The sequence below is a fragment of the Ranitomeya imitator genome, chromosome 2 (assembly GCF_032444005.1).
Source record: "Ranitomeya imitator isolate aRanImi1 chromosome 2, aRanImi1.pri, whole genome shotgun sequence".
Taxonomy (NCBI): Eukaryota; Metazoa; Chordata; class Amphibia; order Anura; family Dendrobatidae; genus Ranitomeya; species Ranitomeya imitator.
The window spans coordinates 644,832,721-644,847,445 of record NC_091283.1 but is presented as its reverse complement, the minus strand read 5'-3'; the positions used below and the strand labels follow the sequence as shown (position 1 = coordinate 644,847,445).

General features: G+C 43.6%; 1 protein-coding gene across 1 annotated transcript in view; it reads left to right on the top strand.

The window, feature by feature from the left end:
* The window catches only part of LOC138665397 (cobalamin binding intrinsic factor-like), a 122,914-nt gene that overhangs the window by 72,780 nt on the left and 35,409 nt on the right, over nucleotides 1-14,725 (top strand). Inside the window, exons 4-5 of the mRNA XM_069752836.1 lie at nucleotides 1,357-1,506; nucleotides 14,521-14,693. Of these exons, the coding sequence (XP_069608937.1) occupies nucleotides 1,357-1,506; nucleotides 14,521-14,693 (323 nt within the window). The remainder of the gene's footprint in view (nucleotides 1-1,356; nucleotides 1,507-14,520; nucleotides 14,694-14,725) is intronic.

The window sequence follows — 14,725 nt, the reverse complement described above, 5'->3', positions numbered from 1 at the left end:
ACGTTGTTTCTAGTCCTTCAAGATCACTTTTATTCTTCGTTGAGTGCAGACCACCATCACTTCTTCCAGCCAGGACTCATCTCTGCAGAAAATAACACCCAGTTATCTAGAGCACTGCTTTCAGAGCACATTCCCCAACTTCTACACTACGCAGCTGAATACACCATCCACCATGTATCATTTGTTATTATGCAACCCACCATTCAAAATATAAATTGTAATCTCACGAGTGTGCCCCACTAACTATACATAGCCACTTTTCCCCACCCAATAAATATGCAAATTAATTAGCACATGTACTCTTTCCCCAATACAATACCAGTCACACTCCTGCATCCTCATCACCCCTCCACCCTGTATCTCTCGCTCCGCCGATTCATTATATTTACATGCCCACCTCTGCCCCAATTCATTATGTCATGTCCTTTCCTTCCCACCCCCACCCTCTATTCATTATCAACTGGTCTCTCCCACACTCAATATATCATGTACTCTCCCCCACCCCCAATTCATCATCATTTTCAGTTCCCAATCACGCTGTCTCAATACATCAATATTTACTCCCTCCATCTTCAATTCTTTGCTTACTGTCCCCACCCCCACCTTCAATTCATCATTTGCTGTCCCCCACCCTCAATACACCATCATTCACTGTCTACCATCCCATACCCTCAATTACCCTAATTTTCTGCAACTAATTAAATTTATTAAAAAACAAAAAGTCTAGCGGTGCACGTTCTCGCCTGCGCGTACATGATGACATCATCCTGCATGCACCATCACCAGACATCACAGAAAAGGCATCGAGAGCTGGAGCTGTGAAGCCATTTAATTTTGATGGCTGTGGATCTCCGGGAAAGCACCTTGCGCCAAGATATGCGCCGACAATGGTGGCATGATGGCACACAGTGCTTTATTGTACCCTGGGGCCTATTGAGCGGAAGCAAATGAGATGTGGGCCTCAACTTGGTCCAGTCCCCCACCGTATTTCTGCTCACCGGGCCCCATACATCAGAAAGTGAAAAAATGCCACGATGGCGGCCCTGGATAATTCAGAAAACGGGTGTGGTGGAAATAGGAAATCTGTGATCAAGATGAAAATGAACCAAGTTGCTTTATAGGGCACCCAAACCTGTTTAACAGCACTCTGAAATTTCAGAGCTGATTCTGAACATTTAGATGATTCATCTAATGAGAGAGTGAGGTTTGCTAATTGGCCATTGTCTTCCCATAATTGGAACCATATTTTAGAAGATGTTCTAATAAAAAAAAAACCTGTTTACATAGGAAATATGTTTTAGTCTGCATCTAGCTTAAGTGTGTATATGCTGTAATTCAATTATGACTTTATTACAGACAGCAATGGAACCCCTCTTACTACCTGGTACCAGGTCGGGCTTGATGTGCTAGCTCAGTGTGTGATGTCCCAGCCTGCAGCTATTACGTCAGCAAATATTTCTGCAACAACTATCCCTACAGATGCATCTGGGCACATATTTTCTGTAGGTGAGTTCTCGCATAAAATGTAATGTCTTAATCCAAAAGCTGCTGTCTAGGTCTACAAGCTTATGCAACACAAAACATCCAACTGTGGTGAGAAGAAACGTAAATGCCAAATGTGTACATTTTGGTATTATTAATATAGTTCATATGGTTTTGAAGTCAGCATTAGATAGACTGGTAAAAAGTTAGAAAAGGGGAAAAAACGTTAAAAGTAGTCCCATCTTCATAAATGTATGAAATAGGCACTTTTGCAATTTACTGCTTGTTGAAATTTGTAGCTGTTCTTGAGCTATTAACACTTTTCTTTTGTTTTCAGCTCGTTGCCTAGTAGCCCGACCACCTTTGCTGCCTAATTTATAGACATTGTGCTGAAGCTGTTTGGGATTAGAAGCTGAAGCTTTCCAGCTTCAAAAAGTGCTTACAAGCTCAATAGAAAAGAGCTTGTAAGTATTGTGCATATTCTGCGGTCTAGCAGCAGTGGTTAGTCTCCAAGGCAGCAAGCAGTAAACAAAAGAAAAGTTTTAATGTCTGAAGAGAGGCTAAGTATTTTAAATAATATTAAAATTGATTAACAAGGATGCTTTGACAATATTGTCATGGCTTGGTTTGGCGATTCGATGTGCAGACCTGTTGTTGAGTGGTCGGTTATCCTGTCTGCTGAGCTATTGCCTTTTCTTACATATCCAAATGCTGATTGTTCCAACTGTCTGTATTCCTCCTTCTTGGTTTGCTTCTCTACAGGTGTTTTCCTTTTTTGGTCTGTCCTATCACATTCTAGGTTGGGTTTTATATGTTCACCCTTCACTGCATTTCCTTGCTTGCTATACCTCTACATGAACTTGGATTTAGGAGTTCCAGCCCTTCAGCTAAGGGGTTTACCTTGCATGATAAATACCAGTTGAATTCCTGCAGTGAGTCTGTTTGTTTTTCTTCCCAGCTTCTCTTCCTTTTTGCATATTTATGTTTCTGAGAGGTTATACTTGTTCTGTTTACTTTTGGCTCTCCTTAGCTTCCCCCTCTACCCTTTATGAATGTATTTTAATGTTTTCAACCTTGGTTTTCGTATCTTCCTGCACACTTTTCTCTCCTCTTGTTGGCAGTGTGATGCAATCTCCCCTTTTGTTCCTCAGGGGGTATGATAAACCCCTTGATGGCCTTTTAGAGAGCCAAATCCAACGTGGTGTTTTTGATTTGTGCAGCAAAGGTCTTTGTAGTCTGTACAGGGACCAGATGGGTATGTCTTCCCTTTTTTCCGTTAGTTGTGGATGATGGTGTGTTACGTTAACAAATACCCATTTATGAAGATGAGAATAACCTTTTAAAATTCACTATTATGATGAGCCCTTTCATATGTCCACTCTAGAATGAAGATATTATAGTTAAAGAAAATCGGTTTAGAAATGCCTTATTGCCTTATTTATTTAGAAGCGCTGTTAATGTTATGTGGCTGCCCTTTTTATAAGAAAAAAAAAGGCTAGGTACGAACACAGGTGATTTGTCTAAAAAAAAAAAAATTAGTTTACAGTGCCGAAATAGCTCATAAAGGTCTTGATAGCAGCAGGCTCCAAACTTCTGGGTTGTGGGATTCCGGCATGGGAATACCTTAGCCCTTTTTATAAAAAACTGAGATCTCATGTGCTATTTCGAGAATTTGCCATTCAAACTAGAGCAGCGCTGTGAGCATCATTAACCCGTTCATAAACCCGTTCATGACTGAGCAATTTTCTGTTTTTGCACCTTTGCCATCTAGCAATAACTATACGTTTTTAACTTTTCCATCAAGATACTTGTATAATGGCTTCGTTTTTTTGCGAGATGAGTTTTGTATGACACCATTAATTTTTCCATACAATGTTCTGAAAAAGTCAAAAATTCCAAGTGTGGTAAAAGGTGAAAAAATGCAATTGCTTCCATTGCTTTATTGGGCTTTGTTTATTTCGGCGTTCATTATGTGAAAAAATTTACCTAAAAAAATTATTCTTCTGGTCAGTACCCTTAAGGTACCGTCACACTAAGCGACGCTGCAGCGATACCGACAACGATCTGGATCGCTGCAGCGTCGCTGTTTGGTCGCTGGAGAGCTGTCACACAGACAGCTCTCCAGCGACCAACGATGCCGGTAACCAGGGTAAACATCGGGTAACTAAGCGCAGGGCCGCGCTTAGTAACCCGATGTTTACCCTAGTTACCATCGTTAAAGTAAAAAAAAACAACCACTACATACTTACCTACCGCTGTCTGTCCCCGGCGCTGTGCTTCTCTGCACTGGCTGTGAGCACAGCGGCCAGAAAGCAGAGCGGTGACGTCACCTCTGTGCTTTCTGGCTGCCCGGCGCTCACAGCCAGTACAGAGAAGCCCAGCGCCGGGGACAGACAGCGGTAGGTAAGTATGTAGTGGTTGTTTTTTTTACTTTAACGATGGTAACCAGGGTAAACATCGGGTTACTAAGCGCGGCCCTGCGCTTAGTTACCCGATGTTTATCCTGGTTACCAGCGAAGACATCGCTGAATCGGCGTCACACACGCCGATTCAGCGATGTCAGCGGGAGAGCCAGCGACGAAACAAAGTGCTGGCCTTTCTGCCCCAACCAGCGATATCACAGCAGGGGCCTGATCGCTGCTGCCTGTCACACTGGACAATATCGCTAGCCAGGACGCTGCAACGTCACGGATCGCTAGCGATATCGTCCAGTGTGACGGTACCTTTACACAATACCAAATTTGTAACATTTTGTTTTCTTTTTTTAAGTGTGGAAAAAATTTCTGAAGTTTGTAGAAAAAAAAATGGTGCATAAATCCAAAAAAGTGATTCGGCACCAGACAACAATTGTCACTTGGGCAAAAGCCTTATGTGAACACCATATGGTATAATGGAATAATGTGGTTCTCTGCTTCCTAAAACAAGGACAATCTTTGTAAATGAGAGCACCATTTAATTTTTACTCCCCTTGGAAACTTTTCTTGTGATTTACTGATCACATGTTCTATATCAGGGGTCCCCAACTCCAGTCCTCAAGGCCCACCAACAGGTCATGTTTTCAGGATTTCCTTTGCATTGCACAGGTGATGCAATTATTACCTGGGCAAGACTAAGGAAATCCTGAAAACATGACCTGTTGGTGGGCCTTGAGGACTGGAGTTGGGGACCCCTGTTCTATATAATCCAATATCACATTATTGTACCCAACATGCCCCTAGTTGCCACAGCAACCTATCAGCACCCAGAGATTGTGTTGTGAGGCACATGGAACAGTACACCCCCTTACTGTACAGCTAAATACTGCAGAGATTGACAAATGCATTTAAGGGGTTTTCCTAAATAAAAAGACCAGTAACATACAGGTGAAATACTATATGGACAAGAGTATCGGAGAACATATACTTTACACATACAAAAGTCTTTTTGATTTCTTATTGTTACATCAACAGAACAATTCCTTCTCTTCCACTCTGCTCTGTCGACAAAGCATCTCTGCCCTCAGCATGTTTATTAACAACAAGCTTCCCGCTGCCTAATACTGAGTTAGTACGATTCACATTGCATGAGCAGTGTAGTGAGATAATCCTGCTTGCAACACTGATACTTTGTGCTTCTCATGCACCAGCTGGTGCAATATGAATCACACAGCTTAGTTCAATCAATATAACATCAGCAGTAACACCTCCTTTGATAGAGCACAGCAGGAAAGAAGGAACTGCACTGTCGATGTGACATCACAAGAAGTGGAAGAATTGCTGCCAGGTCTGTGACTGCTCTGAGCTGGAACAGGCAGGTAGTTAGCAAGTACAGTCATGGCCAAAAGTATTGACACCCCTGCAATTCTGTCAGATAATACTCAGTTTCTTCCTGAAAATGATTGCAAACACAAATTCTTTGGTATTATTATCTTCATTTAATTTGTCTTAAAAGAAAAACACAAAAGAGAATGAAGCAAAAAGCAAAACATTGATCATTTCACACAAAACTCCAAAAATGGGCCAGACAAAAGTATTGGCACCCTCAGCCTAATACTTGGTTGCACAACCTTTAGCCAAAATAACTGCGACCAACCGCTTCCGGTAACCATCAATGAGTTTCTTACAATGCTCTGCTGGAATTTTAGACCATTCTTCTTTGGCAAAATGCTCCAGGTCCCTGATATTTGAAGGGTGCCTTCTCCAAACTGCCATTTTTAGATCTCTCCACAGGTGTTCTATGGGATTCAGGTCTGGACTCATTGCTGGCCACCTTAGAAGTCTCCAGTGCTTTCTCTCAAACCATTCTCTAGTGCTTTTTGAAGTGTGTTTTGGGTCATTGTCTTGCTGGAAGACCCATGACCTCTGAGGGAGACCCAGCTTTCTCACACGGGGCCCTACATTATGCTGCAAAATTTGTTGGTAGTCTTCAGACTTCATAATGCCATGCACACGGTCAAGCAGTCCAGTGCCAGAGGCAGCAAAGCAACCCCAAAACATCAGGGAACATCCGCCATGTTTGACTGTAGGGACCGTGTTCTTTTCTTTGAATGCCTCTTTTTTTCTCCTGTAAACTCTATGTTGATGCTTTTGCCCAAAAAGCTCTACTTTTGTCTCATCTGACCAGAGAACATTCTTCCAAAACGTTTTAGGCTTTTTTAGGTAAGTTTTGGCAAAATCCAGCCTGGCTTTTTATGTCTCGGGGTAAGAAGTGGGGTCTTCCTGGGTCTCCTACCATACAGTCCCATTTCATTCAGATGCCGACGGATAGTACGGGTTGACACTGTTGTACCCTCGGACTGCAGGGCAGCATGAACTTGTTTGGATGTTAGTCGATGTTCTTTATCCAACATTCACACAATCTTGCATTGAAATCTCTTGTCAATTTTTCTTTTCCATCCACATCTAGGGAGGTTAGCCACAGTGCCATGGGCTTTAAACTTCTTGATGACACTGCGCACGGTAGACACAGGAACATTCAGGTCTTTGGAGATGGATTTGTAGCCTTGAGATTGCTCATGCTTCCTCACAATTTGATTTCTCAAGTCCTCAGACAGTTCTTTGATCTTCTTTCTTTTCTCCTTGCTCAATGTGGTACACACAAGGACACAGGACAGAGGTTGAGTCAACTTTAATCCATGTCAACTGGCTGCAAGTGTAATTTATTTATTGCCAACACCTGTTAGGTGCCACAGGTAAGTTACAGGTGCTATTAATTACACAAATTAGAGAAGCATCACATGATTTTTCGAACAGTGCCAATACTTTTGTCCACCCCCTTTTTATGTTTGGTGTGGAATTATATCCAATTTGGCTTTAGGACAATTCTTTTTGTGTTTTTTCATTTAAGACAAATTAAATGAAGATAATAATACCAAATAATTTGTGTTTGCAATCATTTTCAGGAAGAAAATGAGTATTATCTGACAGAATTGCAGGGGTGTCAATACTTTTGGCCATGCCCATGACTGTACCTACAGATAAGTGCTCAGCCCTATGAAAGCTCCCAGATAACCAGTTAATATGAAGTTGCCCTCTACTTTGTTAGTAGCTATAACAGCTTCCAATATTGTCAGACACAAAGGCCTGGCTCAGAATTTCTGCCCTAGTTCATTTTAAAGTTATTCAATGTTTATAAATGGGCTGTCCAGTCCAAATCGATAAGTCTGCAGTCACTCTTTGTGTAGGCTCATACTGGCATACTGGCTGAAGGACAATTCTCCCTAATGCAGTCTGAGCAGGGAAGATGCAGTAGAAGAAGCATGACCAGGTTTGCCAAAGACCTTAAAGGGACTCTGTCACCTGAATTTGGAGGGAACAATCTTCAGCCATAGGGGCGGGGTTTTCGGGTGTTTGATTCACCCTTTCCTTACCCGCCGGCTGCATGCTGGCTGTACTATTGGATTGAAGTTCATTCTCTGTCCTCCATAGTACATGCCTGCACAATGCAATTTTGCCTTGCGCAGGCGTGTACTATGGAGGACAGAGAATGAACTTCAATTCAATATTGCAGCCAGCATGCAGCCGGCAGGTAAAGAAAGGGTGAATCAAACACCTGAAAACCCCGCTCCTATGGCTGAAGATTGTTCCCTCCAAATTCAGGTGACAGAGTCCCTTTAAGGAAGGCCACCAGGAAGACCTGTAGGTCGATGGTCACAGGATTCCCTCTCTGGCACAAGGGGTTAATCCATGCAAGGGCTTCTCCTGCAAGGTGGGACGTTAGGAATCCTACTGTAACCCGATCAGTTGGGAACCGATGGAGCAAAAATTCATATTGCATGGTGAACTGGTTTAAGAATCCATGACGTGTTTAGGGTCTCCACTGAATTGTGCAGGAGCCGATAAACTGATATTAGCTCCAGGGGTATTAGTCGCAGGCAGAGTAGACTCACCAGCAGCTGTGGCAACTTGAGTTGGAGTAAAAGAAGCGCTTGTCTTCAGAGCATCCAAGTGGGTAGTTATAGTCCTCAAATATGAAAAAAATGTCTTGTTGGCCACGCTGACAGGAGATTTTTTGGTACAGGTCCAGACCTAGGGAGTCTTGGGTTCAGCGGAATCCATGGCCTGAGCAAACTGTTACATTCGCAGATGGCAAATGTGTTTTGCGGACCCACTGTGCCACAGACCGGACTTACCCAGGAGGGGTGTGACTAAGCATCTACCTTTGGGTTCATTGGAGCCTCCAGGGCAGCATCTGGCAGTAGCAGCTAACCTCAAGGGTCAGAGATTTTTACTTTGGGTAGAGAGTCCAAGACAGGGCAAGATGACCACTAGGACAGGTTCAGACTGTAATGACAGGAAGGCCACTTGGGACAAGTTCAGACTGGGCCAACAAGATGGCCACTTGGGATAGGTTTAACTGTGCTGACAGGATGGCCACTTGGGATAGGTTCAGACTGTGCAATCAACAGATAGCAGACAGGACGGCCTCAGGAACAGGTTCTGACTGTGCAGTCTCTGGATAGCAGATAGGATGGCCAAAGGGAGAGGTTTAGACTGTGCAGTCTCTGGATAGAAAGTGGAATGGCCACAGTGACAGGTTGGACACACTTGTCTCAGGAAACTGCCAATGCCATTTCAGGGTACGGACATTGCCGACGCGGACACAGAAACAAGGACTAACTATACTGGACTAACGGGACACAACATATGGAAAATATTAACAGACTAGGGACCAGGGACCTGGCAACATACAGCTGCAACACTAAACCACCTAACAGTAACTATTGGGAGGGTGCCTTACATACAAGATGCGTCCCAACTATTGGGAGACACCTTGCAAGTGCACACATTTTCTAAATGCCCCCCTTTAAGAACAGGGGCATGTGCGTACGTGCGCACAAGGTACGCCACCGGAACACAGTGTGGCATGCACAGGGAAAGATGAGGGGACACATGAGGACCATGCCGGGGCAGGGGCAGTGAGTAAGCTGGGTCCCCGCATGATGGGACAAGGGTAGCCAAGCGGAGGTGTCAGCAGACGCTACATGCACAATATTCACCCAACCATGTCTCTATCGATCTTTCTTTGTGCAGTAGGTCACAGTTAACCTGGAACAGGTCCTTCCTTAAATTGCTCTTTCTAAGTTGGAAGCATGCAACACACATTCACGCGTGTAATAAAAAAACAATAACAAAATAAACACATACCTTTCTCCTGTTTCCATGTACTGCTCCAGTGTTTGCTGTGTGCACTGAGGCTCCACGTAGAAGACGCTATGTAGTGATGTTGTAGCGTGGTGTGGGGTGGTAACCATGGGCGAGGAACTTGTCTCTTATGCCCCGACTGGGTGTGTGGACTTTGTCAATGGGGGCACTATGCCCTTACAGGCCGCATTATGCAAATTACTTCAGCTAATTGGACCAGATGTTGAATATTTCAATGAGAGAGACCACCACTCAAAAATAAACAGTCCTTTACTAAAGGTGGGAACAATGTACAATAGATAGCGGGTGCATAACTTCGCAAATGTTTCTTTCACCATATCTTCACACACCGGAACAACCTTTGCACTCAGCAGCAGGGGGTGTAGTTAGCTCAGGAAGAGCGGAGCATGCGCAAAAGCGAGCAGACTTGGCGGGAAGGGACAGCACGCAGCAGACAGGGATGAGCACTCCTGCCCTCGAGTACTGGCACTACGCAGGCCCGCGCCAGAGCTTCCCCGCTGCTGCCAGCAGAACTTATGAGAAAAGATGTGCAGTGCAACCGCTGATCGTGACCAAGCAAGAAGCTGAGTGCTCTGGGCCTGTGTGTACAGCGCGGGTGCCGCTTGAGAGAGACAGAGAGTGGAACTGCTGGCAGCGCTCTGCTTCCCCAGTATACTTTTGCCGGACCACGTTGGGCTCAGACCGTGCAGTGGCTTCTATCCTTCCAGCCACACTGATACATAGACTAGGGGCTCAGGTTCCGGAGACCAACCGCTGCCGCCAGAAGACGGACTACCGTTATTTCCAGGACCTCTGTGGACAAGCATTGCGTCAGCTGTTGTTGGCGCCCTTACCGCTTCACAACAACCTCGGTCTGAGGACCAGCGTATAGGATAAGTTAACCCCACAAGAACTGTCCCTACTTGTCATGATATGTACTTTTGCCCTGTCCTGTATTTGAATAATATGCCATTTGATGTATGTAACTGTTCTCTGGTTTCTATTAGCTGTATGGTTGGAGAAATCACCAACCACACAACTGAAGAACCGATATCAAATCTTTGTAGAGGATGAAGATGGCACACCCAAGAATGAAGCAATACCAGCAAGCAAAAAAGAAAAGGGCACACAGCAACAAGTGACAGCAAAAAGTACAGCCAAGAAGCAACGAAGAGTGGTGGTGGTGGGAGACTCACTACTGAGAGGCACAGAAGCAGCCATCTGCAGACCGGACATAACTGCAAGAGAAGTATGCTGCCTTCCAGGTGCGATGATCAAGGATGTGACCGATAGGATACCAAAGCTCTTCAGCTCCAAGGACGTCCACCCATTTCTTCTGATACATGTTGGCACCAATGACACGGCAAGGAAGGACCTATCGACAATCTGCAAGGACTTTGAAGAGTTGGGGAAGAAAGTAAAGGAACTGGATGCACAGGTAGTTTTTTCTTCTATCCTTCCAGTAGACGGGCATGGCACCAGGAGATGGAACAGGATCCTTGATGCAAACAACTGGCTAAGACGATGGTGCAGACAACAAGGATTCGGATTCCTGGACCACGGTGTGAATTACTTGTACGATGGACTCCTCGCCAGAGACGGACTACACCTCAACAAACCTGGGAAACACACATTCGCCAGAAGACTCGCTACACTCATCAGGAGGGCGTTAAACTAGAAGAAGAGGGGACGGGAAGAAAAACATTAGACTCGAACAAAGACGACCCAGGAAAACATACTCAGAAGGGAGGTAAGAACATTTCTAAAACAATCCACAGTGAGGAGATTGGAACAAAACAAAATCCTCTGAACTGCATGCTCGCAAACGCCAGAAGCCTGACAAACAAGATGGAAGAACTAGAAGCAGAAATATCTACAGGTAACTTTGACATAGTGGGAATAACCGAGACATGGTTAGATGAAAGCTATGACTGGGCAGTTAACTTACAGGGTTACAGTCTGTTTAGAAAGGATCGTAAAAATCGGAGAGGAGGAGGGGTTTGTCTCTATGTAAAGTCTTGTCTAAAGTCCACTTTAAGGGAGGATATTAGCGAAGGGAATGAGGATGTCGAGTCCATATGGGTTGAAATTCATGGAGGGAAAAATGGTAACAAAATTCTCATTGGGGTCTGTTACAAACCCCCAAATATAACAGAAACCATGGAAAGTCTACTTCTAAAGCAGATAGATGAAGCTGCAACCCATAATGAGGTCCTGGTTATGGGGGACTTTAACTACCCGGATATTAACTGGGAAACAGAAACCTGTGAAACCCATAAAGGCAACAGGTTTCTGCTAATAACCAAGAAAAATTATCTTTCACAATTGGTGCAGAATCCAACCAGAGGAGCAGCACTTTTAGACCTAATACTATCTAATAGACCTGACAGAATAACAAATCTGCAGGTGGTTGGGCATTTAGGAAATAGCGACCACAATATTGTGCAGTTTCACCTGTCTTTCACTAGGGGGACTTGTCAGGGAGTCACAAAAACATTGAACTTTAGGAAGGCAAAGTTTGAACAGCTTAGAGATGCCCTTAATCTGGTAGACTGGGACAATATCCTCAGAAATGAGAATACAGATAATAAATGGGAAATGTTTAAGAACATCCTAAATAGGCAGTGTAAGCGGTTTATACCTTGTGGGAATAAAAGGACTAGAAATAGGAAAAACCCAATGTGGCTAAACAAAGAAGTAAGACAGGCAATTAACAGTAAAAAGAAAGCATTTGCACTACTAAAGCAGGATGGCACCATTGAAGCTCTAAAAAACTATAGGGAGAAAAATACTTTATCTAAAAAACTAATTAAAGCTGCCAAAAAGGAAACAGAGAAGCACATTGCTAAGGAGAGTAAAACTAATCCCAAACTGTTCTTCAACTATATCAATAGTAAAAGAATAAAAACTGAAAATGTAGGCCCCTTAAAAAATAGTGAGGAAAGAATGGTTGTAGATGACGAGGAAAAAGCTAACATATTAAACACCTTCTTCTCCACGGTATTCACAGTGGAAAATGAAATGCTAGGTGAAATCCCAAGAAACAATGAAAACCCTATATTAAGGGTCACCAATCTAACCCAAGAAGAGGTGCGAAACCGGCTAAATAAGATTAAAATAGATAAATCTCCGGGTCCGGATGGCATACACCCACGAGTACTAAGAGAACTAAGTAATGTAATAGATAAACCATTATTTCTTATTTTTAGTGACTCTATAGCGACAGGGTCTGTTCCGCAGGACTGGCGCATAGCAAATGTGGTGCCAATATTCAAAAAGGGCTCTAAAAGTGAACCTGGAAATTATAGGCCAGTAAGTCTAACCTCTATTGTTGGTAAAATATTTGAAGGGTTTCTGAGGGATGTTATTCTGGATTATCTCAATGAGAATAACTGTTTAACTCCATATCAGCATGGGTTTATGAGAAATCGCTCCTGTCAAACCAATCTAATCAGTTTTTATGAAGAGGTAAGCTATAGGCTGGACCACGGTGAGTCATTGGACGTGGTATATCTCGATTTTTCCAAAGCGTTTGATACCGTGCCGCACAAGAGGTTGGTACACAAAATGAGAATGCTTGGTCTGGGGGAAAATGTGTGTAAATGGGTTAGTAACTGGCTTAGTGATAGAAAGCAGAGGGTGGTTATAAATGGTATAGTCTCTAACTGGGTCGCTGTGACCAGTGGGGTACCGCAGGGGTCAGTATTGGGACCTGTTCTCTTCAACATATTCATTAATGATCTGGTAGAAGGTTTACACAGTAAAATATCGATATTTGCAGATGATACAAAACTATGTAAAGCAGTTAATACAAGAGAAGATAGTATTCTGCTACAGATGGATCTGGATAAGTTGGAAACTTGGGCTGAAAGGTGGCAGATGAGGTTTAACAATGATAAATGTAAGGTTATACACATGGGAAGAGGGAATCAATATCACCATTACACACTGAACGGGAAACCACTGGGTAAATCTGACAGGGAGAAGGACTTGGGGATCCTAGTTAATGATAAACTTACCTGGAGCAGCCAGTGCCAGGCAGCAGCTGCCAAGGCAAACAGGATCATGGGGTGCATTAAAAGAGGTCTGGATACACATGATGAGAGCATTATACTGCCTCTGTACAAATCCCTAGTTAGACCGCACATGGAGTACTGTGTCCAGTTTTGGGCACCGGTGCTCAGGAAGGATATAATGGAACTAGAGAGAGTACAAAGGAGGGCAACAAAATTAATAAAGGGGATGGGAGAACTACAATACCCAGATAGATTAGCGAAATTAGGAGTATTTAGTCTAGAAAAAAGACGACTGAGGGGCGATCTAATAACCATCTATAAGTATATAAGGGGACAATACAAATATCTCGCTGAGGATCTGTTTATACCAAGGAAGGTGACGGGCACAAGGGGGCATTCTTTGCGTCTGGAGGAGAGAAGGTTTTTCCACCAACATAGAAGAGGATTCTTTACTGTTAGGGCAGTGAGAATCTGGAATTGCTTGCCTGAGGAGGTGGTGATGGCGAACTCAGTCGAGGGGTTCAAGAGAGGCCTGGATGTCTTCCTGGAGCAGAACAATATTGTATCATACAATTATTAGGTTCTGTAGAAGGACGTAGATCTGGGTATTTATTATAATGGAATATAGGCTGAACTGGATGGACAAATGTCTTTTTTCGGCCTTACTAACTATGTTACTATGTTACTATGTTACTATCCACTGCCTTGGTCTCCACTCACTTTCTGAACACCCAACTCATGCGACTCTGCTGAGTACTCAGACCAAAGGTCTGCTCTAGCTGAAAGCTAGGGCCTGTCTGACTCACTACCAGAAAGTCTTTTTTCATTTTGCTACATAGCCCCCTCCCTCTTTCGACTAGTCACAAGTTTTAACTATTAAACTATTCACTACCTGTTGATGGGCAGATTACAACATCAATGCTAATAACACATACCACAATATACATTATACATCATAAGAGTACTCGTGTCTTCAAGGGGGAACATGGGCAGTATGTCCATCTCCTAACAATGTCATCGCGTCTGCTGTCTCAGTTGCACACACTGAATGCTAGAAGGAGTCGGCGGCTCCCTCTTCCACCATTGTACCCACCACTACCTGCATCCTGAGAATGTAGAAAGATGTGATATCGGGATGGAGGAGGTTAGCCACATGGTACGGTCCCTAGGCAAGTGTTTTCAGTACCTCCGCTGTTTTGGTCCGGAGGCTAAACTGGAACAGCTAAAGATCCTAGATGTGGTGGTGGTATCTGGCTGCTTTCAGGCCCCTTGCAGAGATAGGGCACATAATAATAAGCCCAGTGTAAACTTTGTTTTATTTAGATATATATTAGAGATAAAAGTTTTTTTAGGAATAAATTAAGATATAAAAATGAAAAAATGACCATGTTTCTTTCTAGATACGGCAGCTGTGGCAGTGATGGCATTTACTTGTGTGCTCGATATGGAAGATGTGCCTTCAGATATCTACACGACGGTGAATAGTACTCTTGTAGCTTTATTGGACTTGATCTTGGATGCTCAGAGTGATGGGCTTATTGGTAATATATACAGCACTGGGCTGGCTGCACAGGTATGTATCCACTTGCCTCTAAAAATCGTTTT